This window comes from Anas platyrhynchos, chromosome 18 (assembly GCF_047663525.1).
Source record: "Anas platyrhynchos isolate ZD024472 breed Pekin duck chromosome 18, IASCAAS_PekinDuck_T2T, whole genome shotgun sequence".
NCBI lineage: Eukaryota > Metazoa > Chordata > Aves > Anseriformes > Anatidae > Anas > Anas platyrhynchos.
In genome coordinates this window covers 12,599,840-12,616,614 of record NC_092604.1, presented here as the reverse complement: position 1 = coordinate 12,616,614, position 16,775 = coordinate 12,599,840, and the positions used below count along the sequence as shown (strand labels likewise).

The following is a 16,775-nucleotide window of genomic DNA, read 5'->3' as shown; positions in this document are numbered from 1 at the left end:
CTGGGAGACCTACTGCTTCTAAAAGATAATTAAACTTTTATCACCACGTGATCAAAACTAATCAAAGAAGGGAGCTACAAGTTCAGGCACACCAAGACTGTCATACTTCTCTTACGCCGTGACTCACAGATGTGTGTTAAGTTTCATTTCAATGGATCGCACACAATTGTGGCCCTCTGCACTCCTGAAAACTCAATGGACACTTCTGAATTAAATGAACACGTGGAAACCTGACTGTGATACACGTGGAAAATAAATGTTAGCTGCCCACAGCTAAAGTACTGTTACATTTTAGGCCATTGATGAAGCAACAAATTCAGTCAAATAATGGTAGTGACACCTCAACCTATTCCTTCCTTAAAAATTCTTATCATTTGCACCAAGACTCAGGGTGCGTTTGGTAGAACTTCCATGTACTATAAGCCTTTCACAGAATCACAGAATTTCTAGGTTGGAAGAGACCTCAAGATCATCGAGTCCAACCTCTGACCTAACACTAACAGTCCCCACTAAACCATGGAGACATGCTCATGGAGACAAAAAAGGGGGACGATGAGAAAGGGAATAGCAAGAGTGCTGCTCTAAGAAAAATCTAACTAGGCATAGAATTTCTATCAGAAATGTTACTGCAGGGTAACATCCCAGGACACCCATTCTGCCACTGTTTTATTATTATTATTATTTAAATTTGTGCCACCAGATGTCCCTCTCATGTTGGATTTTTCTTAATATAGTTTATTTATCTGGTACAACAGTTCATTGTTTTTTCTTTTTTTTTTTTTTATTTATTTTAATCTTTCAACCTTATTTCCTCCCACACAGACCTATATGCAGAAGCTTTTAGTTTCTCCTCAATATTGTAAATGTCAGGTTTTAAAATTTTTCGCATTATGGAGTACTTATCCACTAAAAGACCTCCACTGATCTGAGAGATTCAGTAGCTGTATTAATCCTCTTTAAAAACATTGTCTGAAAAGTAGGTGATGTCTATTTTGCTTTGTATCATGATTTATTTTTTTTAAACTTGTGTGGTAGCTTTACAAGTCTTCCATCCAACAATACTCTCCATCCATCTATGGCTGTCAAAAACATGAAGTATTTCTCCTTCAGGTACCCATTAACACCTGGAGCAAGTCCCCATCTCTCCCCTCCTACTGTTCAGTGGCTGAAAGCCTAAGGATTAACAGCCGTAACCACGACTGCCAAAGTCCTATCAGGAACAGATGCCTCTCAAATGATTGTCTAGATCGTTTTACCTAGAGTTTCCTTTCTGTCCCCAGTAGGGACATGACCTTAATTCATTGGGCTGGCTTTCATCCACACTCCCCATCACGAGCATGGCAATCTGGAGTTGCTAAAAGCTTTGTTATTGCACACAGATGGTGTGCAAATTCTCAAAAGTAATTTGAAATACCACAATGGTGCAACACTTCTGCAATAACAAAAGCAGAGAGCACAAACCCAACTAGCGCATATCAAAGAAACGTGGAACAAATAATTAATAAACATGGTCACCATGGCTAGAACACAGCACTGCACCTTGAGGCCTGGTTTCAATGCTGGGTTTTATGCACAAGTCAGATTCAAGAAGAGAACTAGATACAGCCTTTACTGGTGAAACCCACTGGAAGACACTTCTCTTTTCATCACTCAGTAGTCACACTTCTGTAGTAAACAAGAAATTATTCTTGCAGCAGTTAATTTGCAAAAGAAAGCTAAAAACAGTCCTCCAAGCACCAGAGGCCAGAATTCCATTGGAAAGCATCAAACATCAAAAGAAATACTGGAGAGCCTGCATCCAACACCCTGCTCACAAGAAAAAGAAATAAAAAAAATCACTGAAAGAGGCCAGACGCTTTTGAAGCAGCTGTCAACACAGATCCTTATTAATTTGGGACTGTTCTGCCACATGGGGTCGTGAAAAGCATGGCAGAAATCAAATGCAGCTACAGAAATAGAGGTCAACATGAAGAGAGCAGGGGCACGGGATCAGGAGTGCTCAGACTGGCTTACTGCACCTCCTACCTGCACTGAAGAGCAAAGGTTTTGCATCAAGTCATGCTTCAACTCTGTGCCACAGCAGCTATTTCCATATAGAACATTTTCAGTGGATGTTAGCAGAAATAACTGCACTCCTGCCAGAGCAGGATTAGCCTTAGTGACATGCAAAACATGACGGAGCATTACGAGGACGGAACAGATCAGAAAGACCCTTGCCTTCACATGACTCATGACTTTCTTTTTTGGACATTCTCTCGTGCACTGGTGCATTTTGACTACAACTGAGCTGCTATTTTCAGAGCTGTAAGAATAACCAGTCACATCAGAACTCCAAAATTATCAAATAATCTATGAAAGACGTGAAAATAATAAAAAAAATAAGGCCAAGATGCTATTCAGCATGATTATACTGTTAGCATATAGTATATATGATGGGTCTGCAAGCATCATCTTCCCAGGTCCTGAACTCATGGCCTCAGTGTTCAGCAGAAATCATATGACTGCAGCAGAGTCTGAAAATAGACATTCAGTGCTCATTTTCTTTGTTTAATTCCTTAATTAGTTTACATGCTGAATGACCACTGCAAGTATAGCCAGTTCTTTGCTGATCAGTTCTTTTCCTCTCCCTTGTACTTGGACTCTAGAGATGCTTCCCGCACATTAGATCCAGGTTATTTCCTTTGTGTCTGCTAAATGTGAGCGAGTGGAAAGGTTTCACAGATTTAAAAATTGTTACACAATTCCTTTTTAGATCACAAAGATAGCACCAGTATGTGTCATCAACTGTGCTACAGAGATCACCTTTTCCATTCTGATACCAAAATATTGAAACAGAAACAAGGGACATGGTCACCTACTCACTAGGCAATTAAAACAACACAGCAAGAATCTCTCTAGTATGCTCCTTGCAAGAGCACTCAACCTCTGTAATATTTGTATAATTTACACACCATAGGTACAAGTTACAGTTCTACTATGCAGGTACCAATATTAAGGAACTCACATCAAGCTTCTCCTACGTTCAGTAAGCGTGTGTGAGTATTTATGGCAGAACATTTTTAGCTAATCTAACATGATTCATTTGAATCATGTAGGATCCTTCCTACAGGATGCCAGCAGAAACCAAGTTTAAATTTAGAAGCCCTCTTACCCTGAGAATAAGATCTTTAATTGCTCCCTGTGAATCTGTGCCATCAGAACATAAATATACAGCGCCTGATTCAGTTGTTTCGCTTTTTAAGCTGGTGAACAATTAGTTTGTTATTTTATTACTAAACCTGCATCATTAACAATGTCTAATATAGTCCTTCTAGACATGCACATTTGATGAAAGTAGTAAAACAGCTTATCTATAAAGATCAAATCCAAACCAGTGTATTGGTAGGAAAGAGATTTGATTTTGTGACACATTTGTTACTCTAGAACTCTGAGAAACACTGAATAATGTCTGTGTCTGTTTTTTTTTTTGTTTTCTTTTCCTATATTATTGAGGTCAGCATTCAAGATGAGAAGTTAAAAATCTGCTAGTAATGCAAAATATCCAAAGTGCTCTGCTTTTTCTATCTTCAGAAAACAAACAAACAAACAAACCAACCAAACAAAAAACCACCCTGCCATTTCAACCAGCAATGGATTTTTAGCATAAACATTAAGACAACAGAAAAAAATTCAGCCTTCTTTCAGGAAATCCAAACAAGCACAGGAAAAGAGCTTCCTGAATCTCTGATTTACGAATGCAATTAATAGAATTTTAATTTTTGACAAACTAATTCAGAAGCAATCCAAGTGTAAGAGAAGCAAAACTATGAAATGAAAGCACTCTACAAATAATGTAACAACTAATTTTTATTTTTATTTTTATTTTTTTGGGGGGAGGGGGATTGAATTATTTGAATTATCCTCACTAGTTCACATATATTCAGATATACTCATAAGCCTTTAAACAAGAGGTTCCATACTTGGAAGTCTCTCTACTTCCATTCATTAACTTATGGGCATTGGGAGGAAGATGAAAAATAAAACAGCACTCTACCTTTGTGATGAGAATTCGGTACTTCTCCACCAGGTGATCATTGTTATGACACCCTGCCAGCAGCTGCCACACTTCTCCTCTCAGGGCCTCGGGGACACCACTTCTCACCAGCGCTGACAATGTCTTTGGCCTGACGCTCAGATTGAGGTGCCTGGGCATGGGGGAAGTGGTTGTTACTGGTATCCAAGTACAAATAAACAAGTACATGAACAACAACTGATGTGCAACACCTAACATGACAAATGACAGAAGCTCAAGATACTCCACATATTGTCAAGAGTACGTGAAATTTTTCTGAAGAGTAAAAAGTTATGAAAAAAACAAAAACAGATTTAGAGAAGCACTCTGCAAACTCTTTGATTCCTATTAAATTTAAATACAATATAAGCATAAGCTATAAAACACTCAAGAAGACAGAAATCCACAGCAAAAACTAGAACTGGAGGACAAGTGTAAATTGTGTAAATCCCAAGCTACACGAACAGAAAGAGCTTGCAGAAGCACGTACTGCTCTCTGGTCCTTCTATGCCAGAGTAGGCAGGTAACCAGCTAATCTGTTTTGATAGCAGAGCTATCAAAAAATCTTGTAGGGCTTTCTAACTGCATCCACACATTTGAACAGCTTTCACTGTTACACAAGCTAGTCCCATCTAAACATTTTTTTTCGAGTGAAACTGGTTGACAGCCCATAAATTACAGCACTGCAAGTTGTAAAAAACTGAACTTAATTTATGCAGTTACAGAAAGTTAAGCTGAACAGTCCATTTGTGGCTCAAACATTAAAATCCCAAAAAACAGAGTCCTTAAATCAAAGAAATCACATTTTTTTTCTACTGTTATTGAAAGAAAACTTCTTTGTAAAATGATTAAGAGGAGTGATAGACAAGCCAGGCAAAAACTGAACTTGTCAACATTGACTGCATTCTATTAATAATAAACTCGTGCTTAACAATTTTTACTAACCATCCAACATACGTGGCTGATAATTTTACATATGCTGGGAATCCTTGCTGCTTTCTTCCTGCCTACAGTGTTCCCACACAATAAGCTGGAGCCCAGCCATCCTGGACACTTACATCAGCTCATACCGTAAAGTCCACCTTCACTTTGTTTTCTCTAAACAAAATCAACTACAATCAAGATAATATTTCTATAATAGTTACACTTACATCTATATATGCATACTAATATTTCCTATTTATATGAATATTTATATAAATTACTCACTATACAAAATACTCAAATCACAGAGTGGTTTGCAAAGGCCTGTTCAATGAAAGCTTTACCTTAATCTTAGGCCAGAACAAGTACAACAGTAACTCTAATGAAGACAGCCATGAGCTATAAGGCTGTGGCCATACACTACTAGATTTTTCCAAACTATTTTGAGATGAAAAAACTGACTCACCAGTTATAAAACGAGCCAGATATTAAGAAATCACAAAATACCAACACATTTAATTGCTATACAAATCTAACAATAGGATTCTAAAAACCTAGCATGAAACTACCTGAACTCTGATTTTTATGATTTTCAATCCTCTTATGTTAAAAGCTCAAGGATCATTACTTCCAAATGCTTATTGTTGGTTAAGAAGGAAAGCCCTTTAACACATATTAAAGCTGTTGTTGCCAGCATTAGCAAAGAAGCACTTCATATCCTCTTAAAGCTGCCAAAACATTTTCAATGGGAGTCAGGTGGCTTAATTATCTTTCAGCCCTTGGAAGAATTACAGAAAATGCAAGTTGAAAGAAACTTTCCCATAGCAGCAGATGCATACAGCTCATCTGTTAACGATGTTCCTACAAGTCTAGGAAAGGGAAGAAAAAGGGATCGTGTATCTTTTTAGCACAGCCTTCCCCTTCTTACAAAGGTGTCCATACCAGATGTGCCCTTTCCTATCAAATTAGTGCAACACAGTACTGCAAAACCAAATGGCAGCAAAAGTACTTATTTAAATAAGCACTAAGCAATAGCAAAAATAAGAAATAATACCACGTTGTGATAACCTTAATTTAAAGGCTGATGTGACCTCTCAGCCAGGTCATTTTCCCTCATCTGAAGTGCATGACTTCATTTAATCTCTGCTCTCCTTCTCCTTAGATCTAATACTCTGTTAAGACCAGTTGCTGTACGCTCCTTGCCCTGCTCAATAACATTAGGAAGCAGAAGGCAACAACTAAAGCAAGACCTGAAATGTAGCACATTGGAGCTCAATCCAATGTTGTGCTTGTTGTCCTGTTTTGCAAAAAAAAAAAAAAAAAAAAGAATTTTTCAATAATTAGCATAACTTTCTTAAAACCACTCAGGCTACTTCAAGGTGACTTAAAGATCCCTCATGAAGGGAAGGCAGGTGTTGCATTAGCAACTTGACTGTTGAGAAACGTGCTTCTTGTAAATTGGCATTTTGGAGGAAAAAAATAGAAGAACTCATATACTTCCTTCTTGGCAGGCTCTGGAGCCATCTCACTTCAGAGAAGGGAAGAAAAGCATCTTCTGTCCAAGTACAAATCTCCTGTACTCTTAAGCTGCAGTTACTAAGATATGACAGCTGCAGGAAAAATGGCTGTGAACTACATAAGAATTACAGACAGGAATGGAAGTGATCTATGCAAAATAAAGACAAAAGAGCTGTATTTTCTTTATATTACTTAGTTTAGATTTTTCTTCAAAAAAATTCTAGTCAAGCTTACATATAAGTAACACTTATTGTAAGAGATAACCATCTAACGAAGCAGCATAAGTGAATTTCTGTACTGTATTTAAACATGCACTCAAAAATGAAAATACTTGAAACTCTCTCTGAAGAAATCAGAAAACACAAAGCCAGAGAATATGGAGTGTTGTGGGGACAAAAGAGGACTAAATCCATACTAAACTTAACTGGCTTCTGGAAATACTAAAAAATCCAGGCAGAAGGAGCAAACAGGATGAGAATACTCAGAATTTTAACTTTCAGAATGCAAATTTGCAACTTACCATTTGGACAGCAGCTCTCCCCACGTCTCAAGAATTTTTTCTGCACACTCTTTGGAAACATCTCCAGAACCACTCAAGAGAGGTTCATCATTGTCTGCCAGCAGAATAAAGGAGATGCTATGAGACCAAGAACCATAACGCTACCTCTGCAGATATAAATATTGCTCTCCTAACTGCGTGTGGCAAGAAGAATTCCTCGTTTGTGGTAACACAGTAGTTGGAGATTCCTTATGAATATTACTTTGCAAAAAGGAGTTAAATTTCAAACCTTTTTGTTTGTTTGTTTGTTTTGTTTTGTTTAAATACAGGGGAGGTAAGGCACAGAAGTGAAACCATTCACCTAAGGTCACATAGAAGGCCAGCAGAAAAAGCAAAAAAGCATAAAGTCATCTGCACTTCAGCTCAAAGCTGTAAAACCAGATGTTTATATACTCAGAACTAGTCCATATTTTGGCTTAAGAGAATAAAAAAATAAATAAAGAAGCCAGAAAGATATATTTAAAATGCATTAAGGTTCAGACTAGGCTGCTCCTGATAGAGTTTTATGTATTACAGATGTCTGTATTTTTCTCTTCTCTAAAAATGCTGCTTGCTTACATTTCTAAATATCAGCTTCTCATTTTCACTCTCAAATCTTTTCACAGCTGCTCAGGGAGGGGCAGAAGCTACATGATAATCCCAAATTTTTAGCAGCTTCTTTTCACATTGTTCCAAATATATCACACACGAGGCTTCGTGAGGCCTGTGCTGAGCAAAGCACAGACAGAGCACAGAAGTGGCAGACGGAGAGGCTGATCCAGGAATGCAGGGGCACTGGTTACTGAATACTCACAGCATTAAAGCAAAATTTAAACAAGAAAAAAACAACCAAACAAACAACAACAGCAAAAACTCCAGTCAGACTCTGTCCTGCTGATAAAGTATTCAACAAGTTTCATGGCTATTACTTAAAAGCTACCCTTGCTTTTGAAGTATACAAATTACACAATCCACATCTTACCCTCCTCTTCATCATCCTCTGGAGGAGAAGGAATCATCGAGCCCTGCGACCCAGACTGGGGCAGGCGAAGAGAAGGGCTTGCTGTAGTTTTTCTTCTCTCCCTCTCTGATTCGCTTTCTAGACACACAACTTCATACAGTGTGTCGGAGTTATTCTTTCTGTCCTTTTGCTTTATCTAGGAAAAAAGAAGTTTCCTTTTACCAAGAAAAAGCATACAAATCTCCATATTACTTCATAAGGCTCTACCTCCTCTTTTTAGAATCGGAGAGCTGAGAAAGAAACAATTTTCATCACATTCTGCAGTGAAAACTGTTCAATCCTTGCAGCACCCTCAATGCATCATGCCAGCCTGCAAATGTTCCCATCCCTAATACTGTGTAACAAACCCTAAGCATACTTTCATACCTTTCAGGTGCAGTCTAATTTCTCTTTTTTAACTTTCTGGGGATACTGGTGGGAGAGCAAAGGGAGAATTCTAATAAAAATTGTTCACATTTAGTTTCCCAACATGACGATGTCCTTAGCAATGCCTCCAAGTCAGCTATCTGTGCATATGTATTGCTGGGGAGAATATGGACATACGAACTGGGGGGTCCCCAGGCTTATTACCTGGACCTGCTTCATCCTTAATTTTCAATGTTTCCTTTAAAAGGAAGGTCCTTCTCTGTGAAATTGTTTCAAATTTTTGATGCAGTCCAAGATTTTTTTTGTCATAAAGTAATAAAATAGAAAATAGAAAAGGAAAGGTGAAGAAAAGAGGAAGATAAGATTTATAATCACACTCTACATTAAGCTCCCTGTGCTCAGTTTTATCCCTTGTAGTACTTAAAATGAAGAGAAATGCATCAAAACTAAACAGGACTAAATTACTAAATGTACTCTGAGAAAATAAAATCCCTCTGCTTTCACCATTTCCGAATAAAGAAACACTGCCAAGGTAAGATAAGCCAATTCTACACAGCTGTATTTTAATAGGCTAATCATGACTCCATAGAAACAGGTTTCCCTTCCAGGCTTATCAGGCAGTACATTCTATATTTGTTGCTTCCACTATGAATTTTGATAATCTTCCATTAGTAAACACTGGAAGTTGGACAGCCTGACAGTGCCTGTGGAAAAATGAGAATTAGCTAAGATAAGTCACAATGCCTGTGAATTTGGTGAGACAAAAGATACAGAATTAGCTAAGTAAGATAAACTTCCTTTAAACTACCAATCCAAGAAGGTGTCTGCTGGAGGTAGTAAAATATTTATAGTTCAGCAGCTCTATCAGCTCAACATCTCCATGCTACACCTCACAAACATTCCAAGTAAAAAGACTGATCTCAATCATGAAGATTTTTTCCACCTTACGTTGTGAAGGAAATTTTGAAGGAAAGTTTCCGAAGTATTTATTCATACTTTACACAAAAGATAGGACATGCACAAAAAATGAATCCTTAGCAAACCTCGTCTTTGTTACTACAAAGAAAGAGTGCTAGCACTTTAAGACAAGTGCACACACACACACACACACAAAAAAAAAAAGCTCAGAAAAGCTTTCAATTTCATTCAAAACATCATTAAAAAAAAGAATATCAAGAAATGAGATGGACTCCAACCTTGCTTTTTTGAGCTTCACTCAGAATTATTAAACCTTGAGAGAGTATATACACCCACACAGATGTTTGCTTCTATCTTCCAATTCCTTTAAACGGGACTTTCAGTTCAGAACAGTGACTTCTAAAGCAGGAGAACTTCAAGTACATCACCTCTTCAGTAATGTGGACCTTCAACTTTCCAAACTTATTTTGAGACTAAGTTATTGCCTTGTATTGTTATTATGAATATTATAGACAGAAATATCCTCTCCTTTTTAGTAGATACAGTTAAAAAAAAAAGTTGGAAGAAACCGTAAAATTTTTTAACAAGTTCTAGGGATTTTTTGTGGTTGCTTAGATTTTTTTTCCCCCAGGGGAAACTTGGGGTATGTGTGAAATCTCTGCTCTCAACCATGTACAAGTGGGAAAAGAGGCTTTCACATACGTCTTTTTCCCTCCTAATTTCAGGTGGATGTTTGCTCATATAAAAAAAAGTTTAATTTGTACGATAAAATCATCCTAGCGTCATATTGGATAGCATGTCACCAGGATTATGTTAAAAGCTTTTTTCCCCCATTAACCCTTTATTTTATGTTTGCCCTATGTAACGCAAATGCAACCAACTCTTGGCACAGCCTTGGACTGCAGATAAATTCTCTGTTCCTTTTATTTCTGACGTTTGGCTGGAAAATCCATAAGCCTATGTATAACTTCACAGCCTCGTCAAAGCTGTCAAAATTTGCTTTGAAATGAGGACACCCAGCTCTTTATGGGTTTTGATAACCACCAACAATTAGCACGATGATTTTAGCTTTTCTAAAAATCGAAGTCCACTTATTACATGTCTATTTCAGGAGAAAAATGTTGAAATATAAACATTATATTAGTAAGGGTTTTTGATGCAGTCCAATCCCAGGGAGAAACAACTGTAGTGAAATTTTGATCTGCTAACAGGCACCAGTAAATACAATTCTTTATCTTCAATTTATTTGCATTTATTCAGCATTACGCCGTAAGTTTACCTCTCAAGTTCCCAAACAATATAATCGACTGCACCAAAATTAACCTTGAAAATCAGCCCAGCCAAATCCCACATTAACTGTAGATTATTATTATTGTTTTTCAAAGTGTTACCTGCTTCAATTTTAGGAAAAAATTTTCAGTCGAGCTACGTTTGCTGAAGGGCCAGAACAACCTCTCGTTAGGTGAGCAAACTCTGACTTTAGTCTCCAGGATGAATCGAACAGGTTCCTGTACCTCAGTTATCACCAAATCCACAGCTGTAGTCATGAAAAGTACTTTATCTAGAGAGAAGAGCCAAAGCATTAGTATCAAGAGAAATATTTCAAACAAAGTACTCTGTAACCTCTTTCCTAGTAACACGAAAGAACAGAATAATTTTTTTTCGTTCATCTTAAAGAAAGGAGAATTGAGCTAATGCTCCCTAGATAAGTCATCTGCCCTAACTAGGAATAAAATCTGGCAAGGTTCATACCTTTTGGTGTTTCTTCATTTACAAACTGGAAGTGTGGAGATTTTTGATTCCAGCTCCCAGTGATCACGTATGATTTCCCATCAGAACTTTTACCCATGGACTCCTGGAAACAAGGAATTTTAATGCAACTTTATTTAAATTACAACAATCTCTACATTACAAGATTCTCAGCTGCATAAAACAGCTCCTGCACTAGCAAGAGAAGGGCAAGCACGTGTAGTCCATTTTACATAGTCCTGTAATAGAGATCATCTCTGAAGGTAAGAGCCGAGTTCCCAGGGAGTCTTTGCTCCTTTGCTGATGACACAAAAAGGCCAACTACTGATAATTGTTTTGTGTGTACCTGTCTAGTGACACCTGAGGATCAATAGCTCATTTTGGAGGTGGCTATTTGACAGCAACTTTAAGCTCACAAAGCTGTAGGTGCAAGTACACCAGCTCCCCAAGTTTCACAGGTTTTGCTCTTACTTTTTTTAATTTCCCTTGTTGCTGCTGTTGTTTGGGGAAAAAATCAAAAACAAATAAAAGTTTTTCAAACTTCTTTTTAAGTTTTTCTGGAAAATCCAAGGCAATCCAGTTATTCTGGCCTCATTTTGTGTCGTGAGTCTCTGAATGACAGCTGCCTGACTAGCAAAGCATTTGAACACGTAAAGCTTTAATCACGCACTTAAGGAATGTAGTTCATTGCTTCTAAAAGAACAAAATAAACCAGAACACTGTCCTACAAGCTACTGAACTTGTAAACTTGGCAGATGTTTCACATCAACATCCCTCTACTTCGCTATGATGTTTTAATAAACTAGCTGTGTTTTATTTTATCCTAAATAGCTATTTTATGTAAGTAAATTTTACTCTAAAACATCTTGAGATCCAGCTTCATTCAGCAAACAAAACATGTTGCTCAGCTATTAGGAACTGAGTCAGTATTTTATCCTTAGTGTTCAGTGTATCTGTCTTCCCATCAACCTTATTTTCTGAGCAACTCAAAGCCTGGTAAAAAGCAAAATTATTCATGAAGTATGGAATCATTTGGGGTAGTCACTACTGCAACAAGTATGTACTTCATAAACACTAACCAAGTTTGTTTTTACAGCACACTTGTGAAGTCATAAAACTTCTAACATCATTTTATAGATGAAAAAGTGAGTTATAATAACAAAGTGCCCACTAATTCTCAGAGTTATACGGGAAGCTCTTGGACCTTGTTTTTTACAGCAGTAAGTATGCTGTAAAACTTTTGAAGCTCAAGGCACAGCTCTTCAACATTCAGTACTTCCAAAAACAAAATGAATCACAGAATGGCTCAGTTGGAAGGGTCCTTAAAGATCATCTAAACCCACCTCCCGCTGTTGAGGGGGATGCTTCCACGTTTCTTATTCCAGGACCCTAAACAAGAACAGTCATGGCTAACTGCAAAATTGGGCAACTCCCTTGACCAACATTATGTCATGTCACGTAACTCTGTAGCAGCAGTGATTCATCCCAGTTTCACAGAGCTACACTCAAGAGCATACACTACAGCAGCAACCCAAAACAAGCGTGCCTAAGAAGCTCAATCTTTTCTGTCTATCCAGAGATCACAAGCAATTGTAATAAAAGTTATTATAGAATTTTGTTAATAAGAGATCCTTACCAAATCTAAAAGGTGCATGTCACCACTCCGAACATCTTTCCCACGGCTCAGGAGGAGGCCAAAACATCTGCAAAACCAGACAAAAAAATTAATCTACAAAAATTACTACTTATAAACAAACCATTAGCATTCCTTATCTGAATATTCTGTCATACACCACAAGCAGCCCACGAATGCAGTAACAAATGTCAACAACTCTTGACATTTGAGAGTAGTATCAACCATGTACACTAAAACAATGTTAAGCCAATATTGAAAATGTCAAGAAAGATTTCATGAACATATTTACAGCGTGATTGTATCCTGCCTTCGGATGCCTCCAAACAAAGATAACTGTTTGTCAAACAGACTCTGCTGATGAGTTCCCTATCCTGTAGGCAGGGCAACATTGCCACCATTTCTCTTCCCTTAGTTTATTGTATTTTTGTTGTTGTTTTGTTCTGGTTTTGATAAAGATTTGCATACAATTTAACCTTTTAACAGACAAGAATCAGGAAATTATACATGAAGTGCATGGACCTGTCTTCTACAGGTTTAATTTGGACAGACCTTTGGCCCATAGAGATATTTCACCTCATCTGGTTTACCACACTTTCTGAAGTTCCTAGGTTTCATGTCAGACTGCAGAGTCTGGCAGAAGATGCATCTTTTCTCTGTATTGTGAGCAGCGCAAAACTCTGGCAGTAATCAAAAATTGCTAGTTTATTTCCAAGCAGCGAAAGATTTGAAGTCTGAACTCTCCCTTCCCTACACAGGTGCTTCATGTTCTAGAATTCCAGACTGCAGCAGATTCTAAGTGCACATACCAAGATATTCTCAGATGCAACTGAGAAAAAAGGAAAGCAAAATACTTTAAATAACTCAGTTGCTGATTACAGCCTCTGCATTTTAGACATATTGACCATTTAAAAAGGAAATAATACATTTTTATACAAAGTTTTTAATGGGCTAGAGTAGATATGACACTGACTCAACAATCAGATCCATGCAGATTCCACTGCACCTGCATTGTGTCTTGTCACACACGTGCTGAACAAACCAATCAGATCTTCTGCACAATCCCACTCAACACAGAGGTGTCGAATTAAATTACATAAATGGAGCATTCATGGAACAGGCAGTAAGCTGCTGCCTCAGAAGAAAAAGCACAAAACATCAATTAAAGATGTATTTTTTAAAATCCATAAAATTACCTCTCAATAGCAAGTTCTTTATTAGTTGTCTGTTGGACGTAAATCACTATCTTCTTATCAATTCCTTGGCGGAGTTTAAAGCATTGCCTGTCCTTGTCTTTGGGAACTGCGCTGTTATTTACCAGAAAAGGAAAAAAAAATAAAATAAAATTCTCAGAGCACCACTTAACTGTATTCCTTTTATGTATTAAAAACAGCATCAGACACTCGGTGAAGCCAGCTTCTTACACTAAAGCACTTAAGACCTTTCTTCCTTGCACACTGCTAACAGTAACTTGGGAAGAAATAGACGCATAATAGATGTTAGTATTTTATCACAATTAGGTGAAACCAAGGACATTTAGTTTTCAAAATAAAAATTGTATTTTGTATATTGCTTTGCTTATTCTTGTGAGACCTCCAGCAAGGCTGAGATTCAGTGCAGTCCATGCTGACATACCTGAGCTGGCTATGACTGAAGCAGCTCTTGGCAGCATGGTTTCTGAAAAACACTCCAAGCGCCAAATCCTAGGGACGGCTTACAGCACCTGCACAGCTGTGACTACACTGCTATTGGTACCGGGCCAGAGAGCCTGAACATCACCTAGAGTACCGCTGTGTGCTGCAGCCACGCACCCTGGCGGCTGCTGCTGCGCCCAAGCCCAAGAACCATCAGCAGCTTTCATGCTCAGGCTCTGAGCTAAACCATTTTTCTGTCGCTAGCACATGAGCAGTCTTTTGGATTGTCTACAATGGAAGGTGCTGAATAAATATTGGATTATTAGATGTGATTTATTTATTTATTTAATAAATAAAGCATGAGCTGGATGCAAATCCAAGAGGAGAAACATTGCTGAAGCTGTGGCTAGGAGCCAATGTTCTCAACAAGTCAGAGTATTTGGCAGACATGTTGTACTGTAATAAAGACACTTCAGCAATTACAGAACACTATAAATGGTTGCATAAAACATCTAAGGGCACTGTGTATAGGCAAAGCAGAAAAAAAACTTCTAGCAAAAAATTAAAAAAGTCTTTTTAGAAACCAAGGTTATCCATTAGCAGACTTAACATGAAAATGGCACTAACTAAAACAATGTGAAAAGCTGCTCAAACACCCTCACCCAATACCACTTGCCATAACTCCTGGATCAGGAAACAAACAAACCTACCTGGGAAAAGATTTATGGTATTTTGAGAACTGAATCAGAAAACAGAAACATTCAGGAACAGAAGCAACATTTGTTCATAAAGCTTTTTTGATCCAGACAAGAAAGCACTACTTTACAGATCAGAACAGGTGAGTAATTTAAATAAATGGACCACAGCAAAACCAAAGAGAATCAATATTGGTGATTTTTGATAATAAATTTCATTTCTGCCTTCTTTTCTGCTTTCAATACCTAATATACAGATCAGCCCTAGGAAATCACAGGGAAATGGATAAGGATGAGCAATTTGGCCTTCTTAAGCTTAAAATTGCATGATGTAACTAAAAGTTGCAAACATGAGGGGGAAATAAGGAAAGCTGGGTTCTTCCTGGGATAAAAAATAACAGCACGTCTACACAGGCCATGTTATTCCAGACATTTACCTTTACTGAGCAGCACTGGAAGATCAAATGTTGGACTAGATGATCTTAGAGGTCTTTTCCAACCTGAATGATTCTATGATTTCGGCTTGGACTAATGAGCTGAACACCACTTAAAACACATTGCACAGAAAAGGTTTTGAAGACAAAAGAAGAACACAAAATAGGAACAGCACTTTGCAGGTAGCATCAGGTTCAAATGAATGAAGAATCTATACCTGAAATAACCTTTGCCATCATCTTCTTTGATTTCCAGTGACACAGAGAAGGTGAAAATATCGCTGTCTGGAGTCTGTGGGGTGGCGATGGCTGAGAGTGGAGTTTGTTTGGCAGAACGACGGAAGGCAGTGGCAAAGCTGTACAGTATTCGGCTCACCTGCATTTAGACAGCACCAAAGGAAGTTCAGAAAGATACAGGTGTACAGAATGTAGCAAGTGAAAACCTACCTGAATCTTCACTATATAACACAATGAGAAATAAAGATGCTGGCAGCTTTAGCATCTAACTGCTTTTTTTTAAAGAATAAACCATTAAACGTGTTCTCATTTCATATCCAAGATTTATAAAATTATCTTAGCTTGGGGTATAAAAGGAACAAAAAGTCATGAATTGAATTACATCTGAAGTGCCTGACATAATTCTGCTCTATCTCAGTAATAACTTTTACGTTTACATAATAATTATTTGACAAAAAGATTCAACTTACAGCCTCTTGGATTTCACATCGGAAGACATGAATCCTAAAGAGTTCTGCATTGTAGTGGCTTTCAGTGAAAGCAAAGCAATCACTTTCAGGGGTTCCATCATGCCCTCGTACACAGAAAAGGATTTTATAGATTGGATAATTTGCGATTTCTGTGTTTGTCTGAGGATCTAAAAGTCTGTTAAAAGAGAGAGAAAAATTGGATAATTTGTGATTTCTGTGTTTGTCTGAGAATCTAGAAGTCTGGGGGGCAAGGAAGAGAGAGAGAGAAAGAACCTGCACCTTTAGAAGAATTATTTCAGCCAGCCAATAACTTGCAAGCCTCGACAATTTCATAGCTACTGGAGAATGTACGTCATGAATAAAATAATTAATATACAGCAGTGGATAGCCTCATCCCTGTTAAGCCTAATGTACCAGCAATATTCCAGCCCTACAAACTAAACACTTCTCAGGCTATTTCCAAAGTATTCATTAATAGCCACTCCCACTGTAGCTTTTGGGATGCCTTGGATCATCACAGTATTCCATACGGATTCCTGGGCAAAAAAATGCCTTCAGGAAACAAAATCAAAGCATCACTTTCCACA

At 37.7% G+C, this 16,775-nt stretch overlaps 1 protein-coding gene across 2 annotated transcripts in view; it reads right to left on the bottom strand.

Annotated features, from left to right (window-relative positions):
* The window catches only part of RABGAP1 (RAB GTPase activating protein 1), a 67,052-nt gene that overhangs the window by 35,994 nt on the left and 14,283 nt on the right, over positions 1-16,775 (bottom strand). For both annotated transcript variants that reach the window (XM_027470902.3, XM_027470903.3), the window contains 9 exons: positions 16,189-16,363; positions 15,700-15,857; positions 13,915-14,025; positions 12,722-12,788; positions 11,089-11,191; positions 10,728-10,897; positions 8,014-8,188; positions 7,014-7,107; positions 4,034-4,184 (listed from right to left, as the gene is read on the bottom strand). In XM_027470902.3, coding sequence (XP_027326703.1) covers positions 4,034-4,184; positions 7,014-7,107; positions 8,014-8,188; positions 10,728-10,897; positions 11,089-11,191; positions 12,722-12,788; positions 13,915-14,025; positions 15,700-15,857; positions 16,189-16,363 — 1,204 coding nt within the window. The remainder of the gene's footprint in view (positions 1-4,033; positions 4,185-7,013; positions 7,108-8,013; positions 8,189-10,727; positions 10,898-11,088; positions 11,192-12,721; positions 12,789-13,914; positions 14,026-15,699; positions 15,858-16,188; positions 16,364-16,775) is intronic.